Genomic DNA, 20,661 nt, shown 5'->3' on the forward strand with positions numbered 1-20,661 from the left:
TTGTTAAACATTTCTTGCATCTTCTCCATCTTTGCCTCCATTCTTTTTCCGAGGTCCTGGATCATCTTCACTATCATTATTCTGAATTCTTTTTCAGGGATGTTGCCTACCTCCACTTCATTTAGTTGTTTTTCTGGGGTTTTATTTTGTTCCTTCATCTGGTACATAGCTCTCAGCTTTTTCATATGGTTTATCTTTCTGTGAATGTGGTTTTTGTTCCACAGGCTGCAGGACTGTAGTTCTTCTTGCTTCTGCTGTCTGCCCTCTGGTGGATGAGGCTATTTAAGAGGCTTGTGTAAGTTTCCTGATGGGAGGGACTGGTGTGTGTAGAGCCTGGTGTTGCTCTGGTGGGCAGAGCTCAGTAAAACTTTAATCGCTTGTCTGCTGATGGGTGGGGCTGGGTTCCCTCCCTGTGGTTGTTTGGCCTGAGGCAACCCAACACTGGAGCCTACCTGGGCTCTTTATTGGGGCTAATGACAGACTCTGGGAGGGCTCACGCCAAGGAGTACTTCTCAGAACTTCTGCTGCCGGTGTCCTTGTCCCTACGGTGAGCCACAGCCACCACCACCACCCCCCTGCCTCTGCAGGAGACCCTCCAACACTAGCAGGTAGGTCTGGTTCAGTCTCCCCTGGGGTCACTACTCCTTCTCCTGGATCCCGATGCGCACACTACTCTGTGTGTGCCCTCCAAGAGTGAAGTCTCTGTTTCACCCAGTCCTGTTGAAGTCCTGCAATCAAATCCCACTAAGCTTCAAAGTCTGATTCTCTACGAATTCATCCTCCCATTGCCGGACCCCAGGTTGGGAAGCCTGACGTGGGGCTCAGAACCTTCACTCCAGTGGGTGGACTTCTGTGGTATAATTGTTCTCCCGTTTGTAAGTCACCCACCCAGCGGTTAAGGGATTTGATTTTTATCATGTTTGCGCCCCTCCTACCATCTCATTGTGCCTTCTCCTTTGTCTTTTCATATGGGATATCTTTTTTGGTGAGTTCCAGTGTCTTCCTGTCAATGATTGTCCAGCAGCTAGTTGTGATTCTGGTGTTCTCACAAGAGGGCGTGAGAGTACGTCCTTCTACTCCGCCATCTTGGTTCCTCTCTCCACCACTTTTTAATTTACGGTTTCTCCTTTTATCCTTTTCCTTACTATTTACCTGTGGAGGAACCTCTAGAGTCTCCCACAGTCTAGACTGCATTCAGTGCAGTTTAATATGTTCTGTGTTTTCTAGAAATTAACTGCTGGTTCCAAAGGTTCAGTTGGGTTCAGTGCCTTTGGCAAGAGTCTGGGTTGTGTTGGGTTTTTTCATCAGGTCTTTTTCATGATGTTAGCAGTTGTCTAGATCCACTATTTGAGATTGTTAAAAGATGAATTCTCATTTCATTCTTTTTTATTTATTAGTGGGAATGCTTTTATAAAGAGACATTTTTCCTTCATCTAGTATTTGCATACCCAGAGGTCCATTTCCTGTAGGCAAGGAAGGATAAATATTTGATTGCTTTCTCTTTATTTAGCAGTTCTGAAGATAATGAATTGGTGTTGTCATTTAACCAAGACCAAGTAGTTTATTTTAATTTTATTTTGAACTCATAAATGTAAACAAAGATGATGTGTTTCAACCCATTGCAATTATTACCCTTATTGAAACTCAGATTGTCCCATCTTTGGCCAATGGAAGTCTCTTCAGGTTGGCTTTCATGTCCTTTTTCATGACCCTAGTAATCTTGTAACAGTTTCTTTGCTATTTGTATGCAAAGATGTTGCATGTTCATTTTGTCCCTCACCTGCCCTCTGCGTGGAATCAACATTTCTTTAATAAACCTTGGTTTCTTATAGTGGGAAATGGACCTGGATGCTAAAAATGCTCATTGCTACTAGGGTGACCATAATTTCTAGGCCTTTTCAGCAGATATAGCTAGGATATCTATATATCATACACACACAAATATTTAAAGATAAAATATCTCATGAGTTCTTATTAATACTTCTAATTCAAATTCAGGACCAGAGTTTTACTTCACCTCTTCCATATTATATCTGCATATCCTTTCTTCCATACCCACAATCTGGTTTTCAGGGAACACAGGGCATGATACAGTACCCTGTGTGACTCATTTGCTTTAGCCTACATAACAAATAACAGTCTCAGAATAACAATACTAATACCAATAATATTCCTATAAACAGGTAACTATATGTTTTGCAAATGTTGTATTTTTTATAATTGTATATATTGTTTGGGCATATAGGCATTACATAACGTACTCTCCTTCTTTAACCGTCATTACTCTTATTTCTGTGAATAAGTGCATATTTAATGCTCACTACCATCCTCATGTTGATGTTTCTCTAGTCATTTGACTGTCTGAAGCTTGTTCTCCAGGAAATTACTTGGGAAGGATTCATTGGAACAATAATTCTTGAGTTTTTACATGTTGACAAGTTTGCCTGTCCTTTGTATGAAATTTTCTTTCTTGATAATATTTGATATAGTACTCCATTTTTTTTCAGGCAAAGTGTTGCTGTTGAAAAGTCTGATGATAATTAAATTTTCTTTTCCCTAAAAATCACTTTCTCTTTTTGTCTCGGCCTAAAGATTTTTTTCCTCTAAGTCCAGTAATTTCATTAAGCTATGCCTCAGTGTTGCTCATTCTGGGGCAGTGTTCTCAGGTGTGTTTGGCTTTAGCTGGGACTTTCAGCTGGGGAGCATCTACACTTAGCCTTTCTGGCATGGTGCTCTCAGGGTAGTTGGACTTCTTACACGGTAGTTTAGGAATCCCAGAGAGAATGTTCCAGCAATCAAGGCAGGGGCTGCATGTTCTTTTATGACCTTTTCCTGGAAGCCAGCATCAGTTTTGTTAATTTTCTGTTTCTTGAAGCAGTCATGAGTTTGTCTAGGTTCAATGAGAGGTGACATACACCCCAACTTTCAATGTGAGGAGTGACAAAGAATTTGTGGCCATGTTTTAAATTTTATTTTCTTTTAATTAAAAAAATTTTTATTGAAGTATAGCTAATTTACAATGTTGTGTTAGTTTCAGGCGTACAGCAAAGTGAATCTTTTACACAAATACATATATCCACTCTTTTTTAGGTTCTTTTCCCATATAGAGTGGCCCTGTTTTTAAATTACTGTAGTATTTGTCTTAAAATTTGACATAAAATTTAATTAAGTCAATGATCATGCAGTTTAGATTGAATTGTAATTAATATTTGCTAAGGTTGTTAAAATATCTGAAGTATAACTTTAGATATACTGTAGAAGTAAACTTTATTAGAATCAGGGATAATTATTGCCATTAGTAGCTTGAGTATAGTAACAAATATAAAGATGGCTTGGTAAAATATATACATTTTGCATTTACACATTTGTTTAGAGATGAAAGTTGCAAGTAAAATCTAAAATATTTCTCACTAAGAAAAGGTGACAAAATATCAGGCAGTGGCTTTATCCTTTGCACTAAGATTTCTAACTGCATTCTATTTTTAGGTTTGTATAATTTTGAACCAACTGATAGTGCTTTGATTTTGCTTTCATAGTACATGAATATGTTACATACATATTACATTATATCATATGATAAGTCCACTATTTTCACCAGAGTAGAGCATTTTAGTAATGTTACAGATCTAGTCTGCCTTCTGATGAATGGTTTTTAATGTTTTTTAAAAGAAATCTTGAAAATGGTTTCATTGAATTAGAAAACATTACATAATTTTAAAAATACAATCTTAATTTTAGAGTGACTTAGGTATATTTTTCCTTATGATATTTTATATTTTATTTCATTTTATTCATACCAGAAAAACTGTACTTGAGATTCTTTACACTTATGATTCTACTCAATGTAAATAAAATGGCAGCATGGGATTACACAGCCACAGTAAAACATACTATAGCATGTTTTACAATGTCTGATCTTAGAGCTTATCTAATTCTGCCAAAGTGTTTCAAAATACAGCAAAAAACACTTTTATAGTGTTCATGTTGCATCACTCTGGTTTTATTGCATTTTCTTTTCCTTCAAAATTTGTATTAGCTTTTACAAATTAAAAACTGTAGTGCTGTTTTTATGTGTGTGTACACACATATATACATATCTGTATCTGTCTGTGTATATATGAAGTGTATGTAACATTTGAAGATTGGTTATGTCCTGGTGGTGAATCAAGGGAAAGAGAAAGTATTGTTTTTAAACAGCTGTCTGTTTCTCAAATAGCTCTTGTCATTAATTTGATCCTAGTAAGTAAAGAATCTTGCTCTTCAACTATTTTTAATTTTTATTTGCAGGTAAGCTTTTGGGTTGTTAGAGAGATTCTTCATGCTCAAACATTAAAAATTAGAGCAGAAGTTTTGAGCCACTATATTAAAACTGCTAAGGTAAGACAAACTTGTGTTTCTATTTTTGAGTTTAATCATTTAGCAATGCTTGTAAGTAGATGTTTGCCTGTGACACTATGTTCACTTTTTATCGACCCTAGAAAATAAGGCCTACTGACTAATATAAGTCCGTTTTTTAAATTGAATGCCTGTTTCCTTTGCCTTTTCTTTTATTCCTCCTGTCTTCCTCCCCTTTCTTTTATACTTTTCCTCCCTCTCTCAGAAAAGCTGAATTACATAATATTTGCCTGGGCAGAGGTCAGATTATGATGAAGTTTAATATTTATAAAATACTGGTCTATTCTGCAGGTGATTGAAAAAGCCTTATAGGATTAAGCAGGAAAATACATATCAATTATTTGCCTTTGAAATAGATCACTCTAGCAACCATATGGACAATGATAAGACTTTATTTTTTTTTAAATAGTATAAATGAGGATGTTAACCAAATACTTTAATTGAGCAGCATAGATAATAGATGCAGCAAGAGAAATAGAACTTGGATTTCAAGGATAGTCAAAATTTAGAGAGGAGGATGGAATAGGACATTCAAGATTTTATTAAAATTTGTGATAACTCCAAATTTATGTTAACTAAAAAGAGGTATAATTGTAACCACATCCCTCATTATTCTTATAATAAATGCATAACATCTCACCTGTGACCAAAGATGGAATAAAATGAGGATATCATTTTTACAATTGTAAATTATTGTAAAAATATAATTATTGTAAGTCTGAACTTCCATATTTCCCTTGAGCACCTGGGAACAATTGTATTCTAACATTCTATGGCACTAGGTGGCAGAGCTAGCCTTCTGAAAATTTGATAATTTTGCAGAAGTGTCATAAAATTTTTAAAAACATTCTTTGTGATATGTTAGATAAATGTTGGGTTTTAGCTAATAGAAGTCCATGACTTTTCTCCATAGATCCTGAATTTGCGTTATTGTTTTCTGGTATTTTTGTTAGTTTTTTTTTATGTACTTGTTGTATATGTTCCACTCAAAACCACCAAATTTTGTCCATCAAACCTGCCATTATCCTCATCAAATAATCATTTAATTCCAGTTCAGACTCTTAGACTTTGAGTTATTTTTGATAGTGTTTACTTTCATCTCAAGCCCTAAATTCATAATTTTTTTGTCTAATTTCTGTCTCTTAAATCCCTCTAGTCAGACTCGCCTTCTGTATTGTTTGTTATAAAACTGGCAGGTCTTTCTCTTCTTTTAGTAGCTTGTTTCAGTTAGGGTTCTGTAGAGACAGAAAAAAAAAATACACACACACATATATATATGTATAAAAAGATATAAGAAATTATCTCGTGTGATTAGGTGGGGGGAAACTGGCATATCTGAAATCTGTAGGGCAGACAGCCTAGAAGCTCGGGCAGGAGTTTCTAGATTTTTGCTGTTATAAGTACCACTGCTTATAAAGCATTCATGTGTGAGTCTCTTGGTGCTCAACTGCAGGTTAAAGCCCTAGAAATATATAGAGAAAAGACAAATTTATCTTCAAAGAAATGACAATTAGACCAATAACTTTCATTGAATCTGATGAAAAGTAACATTTTTTGTGTGTTGGCTGTTTAGGTTTTCTCTCCTGAAATGTCTGTTGAAGATCTTTGAACAATTTTCTATTATAGTATTGGTCTTTGATTTTTATAGCAGTTTTAAAAATATAGTTCCAGATGCTAAAGTTCTTTGCTATAGTCTTTGCATACATCTTCCTATTTGTGACTTGTCTTATAACTCTTTTCATGTTATCTTTTGATATATAGATACTCTTAATTTTAATAGTCAAATGTATTAATCTTTAACTTTCATTTTCTGATTTAAGAATATCTCACTTAAATATCTTACTCTCACCTCTGAGAATATCAAAGATTTTCTCTTACATTATTCTTTAAAAGTTCTACAGCTTTGATTTTGGTATTTAATTCATCTGAAATTTTAGATATAATATGTATGAATTATGGATTCCAGTTCATATTTTTCTATATGAATAATCCTGTTGGCACCATTTTTTAAATCTTTTTTTAAAGTTCTCTTTATTTTGTCTGGAAGCATTGTTATGTCACCCTTGTTCTTGAAAAATGCTATTCCAGACTTAACAGTTGTTTTTTTTTAGTTTACACTACTTGGGATTTCTTGAACTTACTAGCCCTGGGAATTAGTGTCTTTCAGTAATTTGAGAAAATAATCCACCATTATCTCTCATATTGTTTCTACCCCATTGTTTTTTATCATGTCCTTCTGAAGCTCCATTGAGATAAATGTTGGCCTTTTTTGCTCTTCCTTTGATGTCTCTTTACCTTTTATTTCACATTTTTAAAAGACCCTTTGGCTTTTATGTTGCTTTCTAGATAATGCCTTCTTTTTTTTTTTTTTTTTTTTTTTTTTTTGCCATACGCGGGCCCCTCACTGCTGCGGCCTCTCCCGCTGCGGAGCACAGACTCCGGACGCGCAGGCCCAGTGGTCATGGCTCACGAGCCCAGCCTCTCCGCAGCACGTGGGGTCCTCCCGGTCCTGGGGACGAACCCATATCCCCTGCATCGGCAGGCAGACTCTCAACCACTGCGCCACCAAGGAAGAACCTCAGATTCACGAACCCGTGTCCCCTGCATCGGCAGGCGGACTCTCAACCACTGCGCCACCAGGGAAGCCCCAATGCCTTCATTTTTAATCTTCATTTTATTTGAGGCCAATACCTGATGTTCTCCATTTGTGAATTCTTTTTTCCTTGTGTTTATCCTTTTCCTTTTCCTTTTTTCTTTTACTTGAGTTCTTATTTCTTGAAATTTTATGGGGGTTCTTTGAGACCTGAGTTAAGATGGTATTAGTTAGGGTTCTTGAGAGGAATAGAACCCTTCACTTTTCCTTGATTTTCATATTCAAAACAGGCCATTTTTGCCTTGGAGTCGCTTCATGGTGAGGACAGTTTTTAAATGATAAGACCATTGAGGTGTAAGTGTCTGATAGTTTGAAGAAACCTGGGCAATTAGCAATAATTTGACAAAAATAGTAGATCCCTTAGTAAACGGTTGGAACCTAGCATTAGATGGGAGCCTTCTGCACGGAGGCTGTAAAAAGCAAGGTCTGGTATTGGGAAGCAGGTAGATATCCCAACATGAACAAGGAACAAAGGATTTGAAGATTCAGCCAGGAGGAAGCAGGAAATCGAGGAGGGCTATGGAAAGCAGGTTTGAACCCTAGCCCTGGAATAATGGGGATCCTGAGTAGGACACCAGATCAGGATCCTGGGCATGGACCCTTCCTTTAAACTCAGATCATAAGGCAGAGGCTAGTAATATTTCAGTATAAGGCATGGTCGTACCAGGTAACCTTGATACTGAGCCATAATTTTGCTTTTCTTAATGTATTACACAACTAGAGGTAGATTTGTTCCCAGAGCTTGGGGGCAGTGCCAGGTTAGAATGTGGAAGTTCAATTGTGGGCCAAAATTAGCTTACTGTAAACATAGTGGATACGCCAAAGACAGATCTCAACAATGACGGTAATAAGTACTAGAACACTACCAGTTGCCTAGATTATACTTGTTGTTCAAGTTGTCTTGTATTCATGCTGTTTATTTTTCATCTCTCCTCCCTGCTTTTCTTAAATCTTCCAGAAACTATACGAGCTGAATAACCTTCATGCACTTATGGCAGTGGTTTCCGGCTTACAGAGTGCCCCAATTTTCAGGTTGACTAAAACATGGGCGGTGAGTAATTTTCCTTAGTTAATGAAAGGTTAGACTTCCTGTTGGAAGTAAAGATGTGTTAGTTCCTTTTATAGTTCTTAGTAAGGTTAATATTTTGATAATAGATAAGGATTTTTGAAGTACTCTGTACTGTTCTTTGAAACCTACATATTTTTTTCTCTCTCCTTAAATAAGTATTTCACTAGGCTTGTTAGGTATTTTTTGGGTAAATTACAACTTGGTGCTTGGTTTCTGCTCTTTAGGAACTCATTTTTCTAGAACCTCTTTAAACATCTTTGACAACATAGCATTTCAAGCTTACTGATGGGAAAGTGTAAATGCAAAAAACAAAAATTGTGTTAATCATGTAAAGATTATGCTTTTGGAAAATTTGAGGAAGATACAAATTGTAAGTTTCAAAAAAAAATTTACTGATTCAGATTTCCATTATTTTTTAGTCAGTAAACTCTCAAGTTGTTTCCTTAGGAATAATGGAAAATCTGATAGTTAACATGAAAGTAGGCAGTGTTTCTGCACATTGTGGTATTATGCTAATCATATTTGGTTCTATTACTTCAACAAGGTCAGGGTGTGAATTTTTACTTCTGTAAATTTGGTACTTTTACAGTTGATTAACCGGATACTGACCTCAAGGTTTCTAGATATTTTTCATTTAGATTTTATATAACTGAAATTTTAGATTCAGTTAAATCTGTTCATATTTAATACTGTTCTTTAATGTAAAAGAGGAATGATTTTGTTTACTATATTTTGTACAGAGGGTTAGTGTGTTTTTACTGTCCTGTAATAAAGACTTGACTGACTTTAAAACACTTTTTTACTTGATAAAATATAACTTTGTTTTTAATTAACCTAGTGCTGTTTTCACTTTTCATAGTATCTGAAGAGACAGATGTTTCTCATGAAAATCAGGGTAGATTTCTATACTGGAAAAACATTAACTTGGAAGAGTTTATGGTCCTCTTTATATTTTATTTGTATTTTAGAAACACCTGAGTGAACGGTTTTCCTACTCTAAAAATTATTTTTAATGATGACCTTATTTATTAAAATTTGAACTTAATGAGGGAATGAAAATGATTATAAATATACAGTTATGAATTCCATCTTTGAAGTTTTCGCGAAAAGAGTTATACTCTGGTTTATATTGTGGTTTAGAAATGAGATACATTTCCCTCAAGTTAATTTTTATTTTCCTTGAAGTTATTTTCGTTGTCTCCCTCATGTATTGCATGGAGAATAATTTTGTTTAAATTTAGTAACAGCTCTATTATTAATCTGAATAAAATTTTTGGTGTTTATATTAAACTTTAAAATATTCCACTTTGTGCCAGGCACTGTCTAAATGCTTGACATGCATAGTGAATGATATAGACAAAGTCCCATTCTTGTACAGCTAACATTCTACTAGGGAAAGGTAAGCTGTAAATAAATAAATGATATATCATAAATAGTGATAAATGCTCTGTAGAAAAGTAAAGCAGAGTAAATGAGATATAAAATACTTCCATGCTTTCCTTTCTATGATGTGTGGTAAGAGTCTCCGATAAGTGACATTTGGGTAGAGACCTAGAGTAATTGAGAAAAACATTCATGTGCATATCTGAGAGAAGAGAATTCCAAATAGCCAGTGCAAAGGGCCTGACAATGTTCACAGAATAGCAGGGTGGTCAGTGTTGGCAGAGTGAAACGAGCTAAGGAGTAGTTGATGACAGGAGCTGAGTTCAGAGAGGTGGCATCGAATCAGAGAATGGAGATGCAATTTACTGATATTCAGGGAGGTATAGAGAAGGTGTGTTGGGGGGGTTCTATTTTATACATATCAATTTTGAGTTGGCTGATAAAATATTCATGTGGAACTATAAGGTCAGAGTTAGGTATACAAGTTTAATAGAGCAGTTAGAGCTAGAGATACATTTTTGTGATCATCAGCATAAAGATAGTATTTAAAACATGAGGTTGTAATCAACGAAGGAAATATCACAGGTAGAAGTTTTCCACAGTCAGGTAAAGAAAGTGTTTCAAGAAAGAGTGCTCACCTGTGTCAAATGAGAACTTTGAGATGACCATTGGATCTGGCAGTTGGAAGGGATTGGTGACCTTGGCAGAGGTGGCTTCAGTACGGTAGTGGGGTGAAAGACTGATTGGATTTGAGAGAATGGTGGAGAAAAAAATGGGACAGTAAGTACAGAGAATGCATTTTAGGAATTTTGCTGTAAAGGACTGGGGTGAGGTCCTGTAGAGAAATCTGGCAGTAGCTGGAGGGAAATAGGAGATTAAAGGTTTGTGGCGTTTTGTTTTCGTTTTGAAGATGAGATCCATGACAATATATTTGTATGTTGATGCCATGATCTAATATAATAGAATGAGGAAATAGTAAGAGAACAAAGAGTCACTCCCATGATACCTACTAGATTAGGCACGAGGGAATGAGGTCCAGTACTCTAGTGGGGCAGGAACAGTTTATCCATTTTAACAGGAGAGAAGGGGATGCATTTGGTTACAGACACAGGTATGTTGGTAGATTTGGTGGTGGGATTCTGCAGAAGTTCTTCTGATGTTTTATTTCATAAGACATAAGAAGCAAAGTCATTAGTTGAGAGTGGGGGAGGTGTTGGTTTGAAGAAGGAGGAAAGGATGAAAGTCATCTAGGAGAGTGTGAGAGTGAATTAACTAGGGAAACATTGTAGATTTGGTAGGCCTTATGAAGGTCCACTTGAGATTTTTGGTCGTGAACTTACAGTGAAACCAGTCAGCAAAGTTATGTAGTCTCCAGCCAGGTTCAGGTGTTCAGCATTAACCTGGAGAAGTGCGGATAATTGTATTTTAAGCAGAGATGGAATTTTTTTAGGCTTGTTTGTACCACAGAGGGGTCAAGGATAGTATAAGAGATAAAGTAGGCAAATGTAAAAGTTGTTTTAGTGATAGATGAGGAGTTTAACCCAAGTAAAAGGAAAGAGAGAATGAACAATGAAAAGGTAGTATGGTAACTGGTAGAAATCCTGGTGCCCTCAAATATTTATTGGGTTCAGGATGTCCTAGGGAGTGGAGGCTGAGTGGTGGAAGATAAGATGATTCAAAGGGGAGTGAAGAAACTTAGAAACCAGGGTATTGGGAGTATCGTCTGTCTGAAGACTGCAATCATCAGGATATAAGAATAATATTGGTTCATAGACTCTTTTTCTCCAACTACTAAAGTCTTAATAATGGGGAAATGACTTGTAGCTCTATTAATGACAGTAATATAAGTATTGTAATCTAGTGTTCTTTTCTTTTCTATAGCCACTAGCCACATGTGGCTAGTCAATTTAAATCCTTAGGATTAAATAAAATTTAAAGTTCAGTTCCTTAGTCTTACTAGCCATGTTACAAATGCTCAGTAGTCACATGTGGCTAGTGGCTATTGTATGGACAGCAGAGACATAGAACATTTCCATCATCACACAAAATTTAATTGGACAGCACTGATCTAGTGCTTGAACTTAATTAGAAGCTGGAAGATTTTGGGGAGGATAGTGTGATAATAAGCTGGAAGGAATTGTGAAGAGAAAGGAGGAAGAACGGCACCTAACTGAACTCCAGACTGATGTTACAACGTTTGTAAGAAAAGAAAGAGAATGCTTCAAGAAAAAGTTAAAGATGGGGCTTTTGCAGAGGACGGACCCTGAGTCCTAGAGGGTACAGTTGGAAAGGATTGGGAGCAGTAGGGTATCGGGTCAAGTTAGAAGATAATAAAGATCATATGAATGAAGAATTGAGAGTGTTTGGGGTTTTCTTTAAAACCGATACAGGGAATGTACCAGAAAAAAATCCTGAGTGGGGGAAATATTAGCAACGTTCGTGTTAACATCAAGGAAAAGGATGCCCATTTTCACCGTTTCTATTCAACATAGAGACCTTAGCCAGCACAGTCAGAAAAAAATGATAGAAATAATAAGATTTATCCTCAAAAAATTAGAATTACATAGAGTTACCATTTATCCATCAATTCCACTTCTGGGTGTATACCCAAAAGAATTGAAAGGGGATTCAAACATATTTTTACACCAGTGTTCAAAGCAGCATGATTAACAATAACCAAAAGGTATGAACAATCCAAATGTCTACCAACAGGTAAATGGATGTACAAAATGTGGTATAAACATACCGTGAAATATTATTCAGCCTTAAAAAGGAATGAAATTCTGACACATGCTGCACCATGGATAAATCTTGATGATATTATGCTAAATGAAATGAGCTAGACACAATAGGACAAATACTGAATGATTCCATATATATGAGGTACCAAGAGTAGTCAAATTGGTCGAGACAGAAAGTAGAAGGTGGTTACCAGGGACTGGGAGGAGCAAGCAGTGAGGAGTTACTGTTTAATGGAGTTTCAGTTTGGGAAGATGAAGAGTTCTGGCCTCGGGTGGTTGCAGTGATTGGCCGATAATGCTGCTAAACTATACACTTCAAAATGGTTAAAATGGTAAATATTATATATATTTTACCACAACCTTTTAAAATAGTCTTCTGGAAACAAGTCTCTGCTATGCCACCCCAGATTGAACCCTTTCAATCTGGTTATGGATTTGTTATGAAAATTCCAAAATATAAGTTATTTTTGTACATATTAGACTGTGTGGTTCTTTAGTTTTGTGTTTCAGATGTGTCAAGATCAGTTATGAGTTACAAGTAATTTATTTCTCCTGATACTGTACCAGAGTTTTAAAATGATTGACTTTGGAAAAAAAGAATAAGTTTCTTTTTATCCCTGCTATGTCATGTCAGTATATTTTGCATATTTAAATGCTTTGTTATGTGGGAGAGAAAAGGATGTTTGGATTTACAGGTCACTCAGCAGAGAGTTGCACCTAATCTTGAAAATGCTGATCAAGCTGGGCCACAGAAAGTTGTGAAACCAGTGTTTCAGACCCTGGAAAATCTATCTAAAACATTCAAGCAAAGAACTCCTTGAATTCTTGTGTTTTAAAGAGAGAGGGATATTGGTCAGACATTTTTTTGATAAAGATTATCCAACAGTAATCTACATCTTGGAGCCTGTGGAAAATAGATTCCAACATCAATTCCAACTGTACTACTTGTAATACTAGAAAGAGCAGGTGTTAGAATTTTCTGTCTCCAGGACCAGACTGAGACTCTGAAAAACAGGACCTAGTCTTTGTGAGTGGATGACTGATGAGTGTTGATATGTTCTGCTTCTCCTTTGAATCTGTCACCTCATCTTTAAATCAATCCTCTGACTTTTCTGTTAACCTCATAGGAGAATTAGAATTTTATTGGTGGAAGTGTTTTGCCTACTATAAAATAACAAATATTTTATGATACAAAGTGAAATCTGATTACATCACAATGAAATAGTAACTTCACATATTTAAAGAGAAAAAATTTTTTCCAGAGTCTTTGGAATACTTAAAAATACATATTTTCTGAATCTTTTAGTTAATACTTTTGGGTGACTGACCCTGCTTGTTCTTTTATTCCCCTTGATAGCTCCATTTTTTCTCAAAGAGCACCCTCAAGCCTCCTAAAACAGCTGCTGTTGATTGATCGACTGTATGCAATATAGCACTGATCAAAGGGATCAAAGAAAAAAATGTCTTGTCAAAAATCCAAACATGTAAATCATAGTTGTTTTTCTTTTTTTAATTTATTTATTTATCTTTGGCTGCATTGGGTCTTCATTGCTCTGCGTGGGCTTTCTCTAGTTGTGGAGAGCGAGGGCTACTCTTCATTGTGGTGCGCGGGCTTCTCATTGCAGTGGCTTCTCTTGTTGCAAAGCACGGGCTCTAGAGCGCAGGCTCAGTAGTTGTGGCACACAGCCTCAGTAGTTGTGGCTCACAGGCTTAGTTGCTCTGCAGCATGTGGGATCTTCCCACACCAGGGCTCGAACCCGTGTCCCCTGCATTGGCAGGTGGATTCTTAACCACTGTGCCACCAGGAAAGCCCTAAATCATAGTTTTATAGTTACTGGCAGGACTAGCCATGATTAGATTTATCAAGGAAAATTATTACTTAAATTATGAAATGCAGTATTTATTTCTTAATGATCATGTAAGAATTATCTTTATCTTTGAAGAGGCAGGGGACAATGCATGAAAATATTTGGGCATTTGAGCTGAATATGAATACATAATTATTTTAAATTAGGAAAATGATTAATAAAAATTGTTTAGCCATTTAAAATAGTAAAGATAAGAAATGTATTATAATTTACGAAGTTAATTTTATTTTATGTCCATACAAAGTATATTGTATTTTAAAAATAATGAATTTGGGTTATTATATTAATAGACATGTTTGATTTTGTTTTATTTATATACTACCAAAATAAAGAAGATATAACTTTGAACTTAAAATTAAAATTTATAGTAAATATAACTTCAAGTCTTGGCTATAATAAAATTGGATTCGGAAATAACTTAGGCTTTTCTGTTTGTTTTTTAGTTATTAAGTCGAAAAGACAAAACTACCTTTGAAAAATTAGAATATGTAATGAGTAAAGAAGATAACTACAAAAGACTCAGAGACTATATAAGTAGCTTAAAGATGACACCTTGCATTCCCTATTTAGGTGAGTTACATCATGTGTGTTCATTGTGCCTGGTTGTTGCTCTGCCTTAATCAGTAGTTTATATAAAATTCAATATATTTTAAAAGTTTGTGTATCCTTTAAAGAAATTAAAGGATTGTTAAGTTGAAAAAATAGATAGACTAGAGGAATGTGTTAGCTTATTACCTGGAGTGTATTTTCATTTCTTCTTAGAGATGGACCATATGGTAAAGCAATATGTTTTACCTATTTTAGTAATGCTTTTAAAGAATGAACCAGTAGTTTGCAGTGAAGTTTAATGCTGTAAAAATATTTAACATTAACTAAAGAAATTGATCAAAAGATTTAATGAATTTATTTTCAACATCGTGAGTTCTTGCTTTATGTAGTTGGCAGATATTTTACAGTGAATTATGAAAAGCAGTCTCAATGAATATTGGTGTTACTGTTTTCCTGGAAGAAATTAGCCGTTTAGCTGTGGAAATTTAGCTCGGTGCTGAGACAGACAAATCTGTATTTGACATATTATTTGCCTAAGAATATATCTCTTTACTGTATATTTTACAGTGTTGATGAATTCCAAGAAGTATTGAACCTAATAACATTATAAGATTATGTTCAACGAAATATGAATAGTAATGCCTTATTAGGTATTTGAATAAAAAAGACTGAAACTATACCGTTTTAAATGTATATGTAAATTTAAATACAGAAAATACTTTATATTATATATACCTAGTATATGCATTAAAATAACTTGGTTTGATCCCATGAAGAGAGTAATCAAATGATAACATTTGCTTTGTCCCAGGATCCACTTTGCTCCCCTATCTCCACTTTGTCTCTTATGTAACTACTCATACTGGATTTCACCATAACTATTTCTGAAAATAATGGAAAAACCTGTTACTTGTTTAGGAGACTCTACAGTGTAAACTTTGAAGTCTTTACAATACCAGTGACCGGAACACAAAGTAGGGACAAAGACAGTTGATAACACTGTCATTCAGCTGCTCTACGGCATCAGCCTTAGTTTGTCAGAGAAGACTTGAACTTATTAGACCATTGTGGGACATTCTAGAATTCCAGTGGGAATGGGGAATGTTGTACACCCTGTGTTGAAGGCAGAATACTCCTATGCATTTTATAGATAGTGACCACTACATACCATTTGTCTGTTTCTTTGATAAATAGTTCAGGGCCATAATAAGCATGACTCAATCAGAGAGGCTGTAAGCTGGATATTAGGAAAGACATTCTGCATGTGCTCCACTTTTTACCATTTGTCACCTTGGCTGTGCCCATTCTTGAAAGATGTAATTTGGGGAGAGGAAGAATAGAGGATTTTTAAAAAGTCATCAATATCTTCATACTCCATAAAAACATAAACTTTTTATAGCATAAAGAACATTAGACTGAGAATTGGGAACCATAAATTCCAAAATGGCTCTACCATACTAACTTTTCAAGTCATTGAATTGTCTTCTTAAAGGCTTGTTTTCTTTACCTAGAAATAGCACACAGAGGACCAGAATCATGTTCTTCTTAAGGCTGGCTGGGACCACAGTGGTCTCTTGTATGTATTCACTTATATTACAATTGAGAAAACCAAAGTCCAGAAAGGTAAAAGAGCTGGCTCATAATCCTAAAACCTAGTTAATGACATATCTGAAGTTCTGATCTAGCATCTTTCCAATTATACCTGCTAAACTCTCTAAATTCTAAAATTTACTGATTCTATGATTGTATTTTTTTCTCATTGAAATGTTTTTCTCAAATTTCATAATTTGTATTTTTTAGAAAAAGATTATTTCCTATTGAAAATGAGAAAATGACAATATAAATCCTTGTGCTCTGATGTCTAGTTCAGAGGTCTTTGTTTTATATTTATTCACAGTGGAGACTTCAGTACAAGATTTGAAGTTGTCTGTGCATGTGCACATAAGCGTACTCTCATGCACGTACAGGGGCGGGGTGGGAAATCGTTGAAATAGTGGAATCTGGAAAGGTTTTCCATTAAAGAATATACCTGTTTTCTCCCAGCACTGGTACCTAAAACAGAGTAATTGTTCCTGTGGGTTAAAGCAAATGAGGCAAATATTGAGGTGCAGAAGTTGGTTTGGAGAAAATAATAGAACCATGATCTTTCCTGTGTCTTCAGTTTGGTCTCCATTGACTCCTCAATTCAATTCTTTTTCACTTTATATATTCTCATGACCCAGAATCTCCCTTCTCACTATTACCTGTAATTTTGTGAGAGGTTGATGCTAGTTATTTCTGCTTATTGAAATTCTCCACTTGTAGCACCAGTCTCTTGATTTGCCTTCTACATTTCTGGCTTTTGTTTTATCGACTTCTCTTTCTCTTAAATCTGTTCTTATAAAGGTCTCAGTTCACTTCTTTTCTTCCTCTATATGCTCACTTGGAGTAGTTTCATGCAGTTTTTTTCCTGTATATCGCCTGATGACTCCCAAATCTTAGACTAGACCTGTACATCTAATTGTCTTTGTAATTCCTGCAGCCTGGTAACATTTTAGGTACTCAAATACTCAAATACTGATTGAATGAGATATGTATTGGTAACTGTTAATTTAGCATGTTCAGAAGTAAATTAATCATTTTCCCCCTTCTTCCTTACCTGATCCCCATCTTATTTCCTGGCTTAGTCTACTAGTGATCACAGTGTTGCATTATCTGCACTGCTCCACCACCCTAGAAACCTGGGGTATTTGTTTTTGTTTTTGTTTTTGTTTTTACTGGGTTTCTCCTCCTCCACTTCTTATATTCTCTGTTGAAGCAAGATGCGTGTTTCTGAGGGTTATTCAAGAATTAGAAGCCAAAAGCGGGGGCGGGGGGAAATGGCAAAAACTTAAGTTAAAATAGAGAACATACACTTTAGCATCTACATAATTTTATACATTGGATTCTTCATATAATTATTCATCCCTATACCAGTTTGTGAAGAAGCATCTGAGAATGTGAGATGATTGTGGAACATTTGGCACAAACATTTGGTAGACTTGGGAAGGGAAAGTGAAACATTGAAACGTTTGTCAGACAAGCTATTGTGACTAAGTTTAGTTCATTTCCAGCATGAAAATCGTCTTTTTAATGTAGTGACAGTTGCATTGTATCGCAGACTTTGAGATTAAATGTATTCATTCCATCTATCAAAACATACATGCTTTTCCTAAGAAAATGTGAAGCATTTTCAACTTTTTGACTGCTTGATTTATTTATGTCATAGACAGCCGGTTCATTTTCTCATTCCTAATCTTCAATACTAAAGTGTGTTGAAGAATGAAGATTTTACAGTAGTTTATATCCTGTTAATATTTACATTGTTCATATTTTGTTCAAATTTAAAATGAATTTGGATTGTGGTTTTTAAATTTAACTTTATTTCAGAATTTTTTACCAGTCATATTAAACTAGGCCCAGTGCAGATAGATGCCAAAAATGTCAACATTTACAAGATGCTGTACGTTTGATAAGAGAGAACCTGTCCTGAAGACATTTGAAAGATAATGCTCATTATTCATATTGGTAGCTTCTATTTAACGATCTCTCTTCAAATATACAGAATTTGCATAATGCTACCCTTTATCCATTATGTCTGCAAAGGTTCTTTTGGAACAAATCTGTCAACTAAAAGAATCTATCTACAGTGCACAGAGAAAAGGTGAAGGCTAATTATCTGTTTCTTAACTTGAGAGACATGATGAAAACTAATGGTGTTTTTACCCCTAAAAATTATGAACAGAACCAACCGTTCTTTGTGAAGCTTAAAAAAGAATATGGAGGTTTGTATGCTGACAAAACTCTTATTTTGATACTGCCAGATTTATTTATAATTCAATGTGGATTAAATTATAAGAAGTAGAAAATGTTTTCTTGGCTTTCAACTCATCATCCCTTGAAAAATTGTCTCTTCTGTTGGTTTGCATTCAAGGTAAAAATTAGTCAGCCTGGACAATATAGTGAAAAATTCTTAGTCTAAGGATACAGTTTTTCTGGAGAGAAATAGTTTGGCAAATCTCAAGGAAAAAATTGTTTTATATGAGAATTATTGCTTTAAATCTGAAAATCATTAACAGCACTCATTTGTTCTTGTCATTGGAGAACAATCTTAAGGAGCTTATTGAAGAATTTGGCATGGGAAGTTTTGCTTTGCTGGAGAGAGAGAAAAAGAACATTGTGCAAAAATAATTTAGTTGTATGAAACATGATAAATATTCTTTCATGTGCATTTTCTAACCTCATTTCTACTTTATTTATGTAATTTTGGGAAGATGCAGTAGCTCAACCAGCTTAGGTGGTTTTCTGAGAAGGAAAGCATATGTTTTTAAAACTATGGAAATAAGTTGTTGCAGTTCTATACATTGCTTTCTATTAAGTAGAAGCAGAATGTTACAGAGAAGTTTTTTTAAACTCTCCTGCCCTTCTGTAGGACATGAGTACACTGTTTTGATGTGTCTACGTATGACTCCATCTCTTGTTGAGAAAGTCCCCTGCCCCAACTTAAAGATTTTCATAATAGGCCTTTTTTTTTTTAAGAAAAAAGCTGTCCTTATATCCATCTGTAATATGGGATATAATGCCCCTCTCATCCCCTGTCCTCTGACAGGCACCATTTTGTTTTCATTAATCTCTTTCCCTCAGCAGTGTATAAGCCCTGACTTTGTCTTGGTCCAGGGCTCTATGTTTAGCATCTAGAATAAAAGCGGGCACTTAGTATTTAATACTTATTGGTTGACTTAATTAATTAAATGATCCCTTTCTGGCTCTTCCCATCGTTCCAGCAACTTCATTTGTTTTAAATACAATACATTTATTTGTGTGCACTTTTGTATACAACTCCCTACCCACCCCCAGTTTTCTTTTGGTGCATCAGCTGGCCATCCAGTGTTTGCTTAGCGCTATTCTTGGTGAAAGATGTAGATCAGGGATCAAAACAGACTTTGTTCCTTCCTTTGTGGAACTTAACATCTCTTTAATACCAAAGGCTCAAGTTGATGTCATTACCGTGTGAATAATCTCTCCTATATCCTATGTCATGAAAGAGGTACATAACATTACCAGACCTTGATAGCAGTGTCCTCATCACAGCTAATGAGATGTTTAAAGCATGCCTAAACTTACAAGGACATTCAGATGTTATCTGATCCTCTTTTATGTTTCACTGGTTTTTAACCTATGTTGATCTCTTAGTAGAATATAGTTCTTAAGTTTTACGTTAGTTTGAGAAATTTTTGCTAATCTATGTATAAATATTTTCAAAAATAGTAGCTTTTTATTCATATTTCTATTCAGATAATTTCAACGAAGTCCAAAGCTTTCTGCAGCTCTCTGGGAATTAATGAGATTGTTTTCCTGCCCCTTTGGTAGAATTTTACTTGGTTAAATGTATAGAAGTCTCTGACACTGATCTCAAAAATGCCTAATGGTCAAAAAATGTCATTGGCTTTTCATATTTTAAGAGTTTTATTCCATTTTCCTTTCTTTGGTTTAATTTGTATATAATACATACCATGGATTACTTTACCTTATTCTTCTCATTAAGATTACATATTGAATTCTAAAACAGCAATAAAGCATGTTCAGTCATTTTCTTTTGAATCTTGAGAATGAGCTCTGACCAAATGGCAGCTAGCCCTAGCTTTTTCTTTAGCCAGAATTACATTCCCATTTTCCATTACCTCATTTATATCCCCTTTTACCCTCATTCTTTCTTATATATTTAAAATTCTTCTAACATTCTTTAATGGTATATTTTCTGAAGTTTACTTTAGACCACTCAAAGACTTGCGATATAAAAGGGCTGGGGATGGGGTCACATTGATTTCTTTCCCATTTTCATAGTTTTTCTCTTAAGAGCCTTATATCTTTAAAAAATATCATGTGTAGAAGCTATACAGATCTGCATTTTAATCATAAACAGAATCAGGTTCCCCCCAGTTCCAACAGCTTTGCCAGTAGTGTTTCCAATAGCTGATATTTCAG

General features: G+C 35.1%; 1 protein-coding gene across 5 annotated transcripts in view; it reads left to right on the plus strand.

The window, feature by feature from the left end:
- Positions 1–20,661, plus strand: part of RALGPS2 (Ral GEF with PH domain and SH3 binding motif 2) — a 305,267-nt gene that overhangs the window by 218,168 nt on the left and 66,438 nt on the right. For all 5 annotated transcript variants that reach the window (XM_024133662.3, XM_024133661.3, XM_024133664.3 and 2 more), the window contains 3 exons: positions 4,288–4,377; positions 8,007–8,099; positions 14,553–14,679. In XM_024133662.3, coding sequence (XP_023989430.1) covers positions 4,288–4,377; positions 8,007–8,099; positions 14,553–14,679 — 310 coding nt within the window. The remainder of the gene's footprint in view (positions 1–4,287; positions 4,378–8,006; positions 8,100–14,552; positions 14,680–20,661) is intronic.

Source organism: Physeter macrocephalus, chromosome 4 (genome assembly GCF_002837175.3).
Source record: "Physeter macrocephalus isolate SW-GA chromosome 4, ASM283717v5, whole genome shotgun sequence".
NCBI classification, from domain to species: domain Eukaryota; kingdom Metazoa; phylum Chordata; class Mammalia; order Artiodactyla; family Physeteridae; genus Physeter; species Physeter macrocephalus.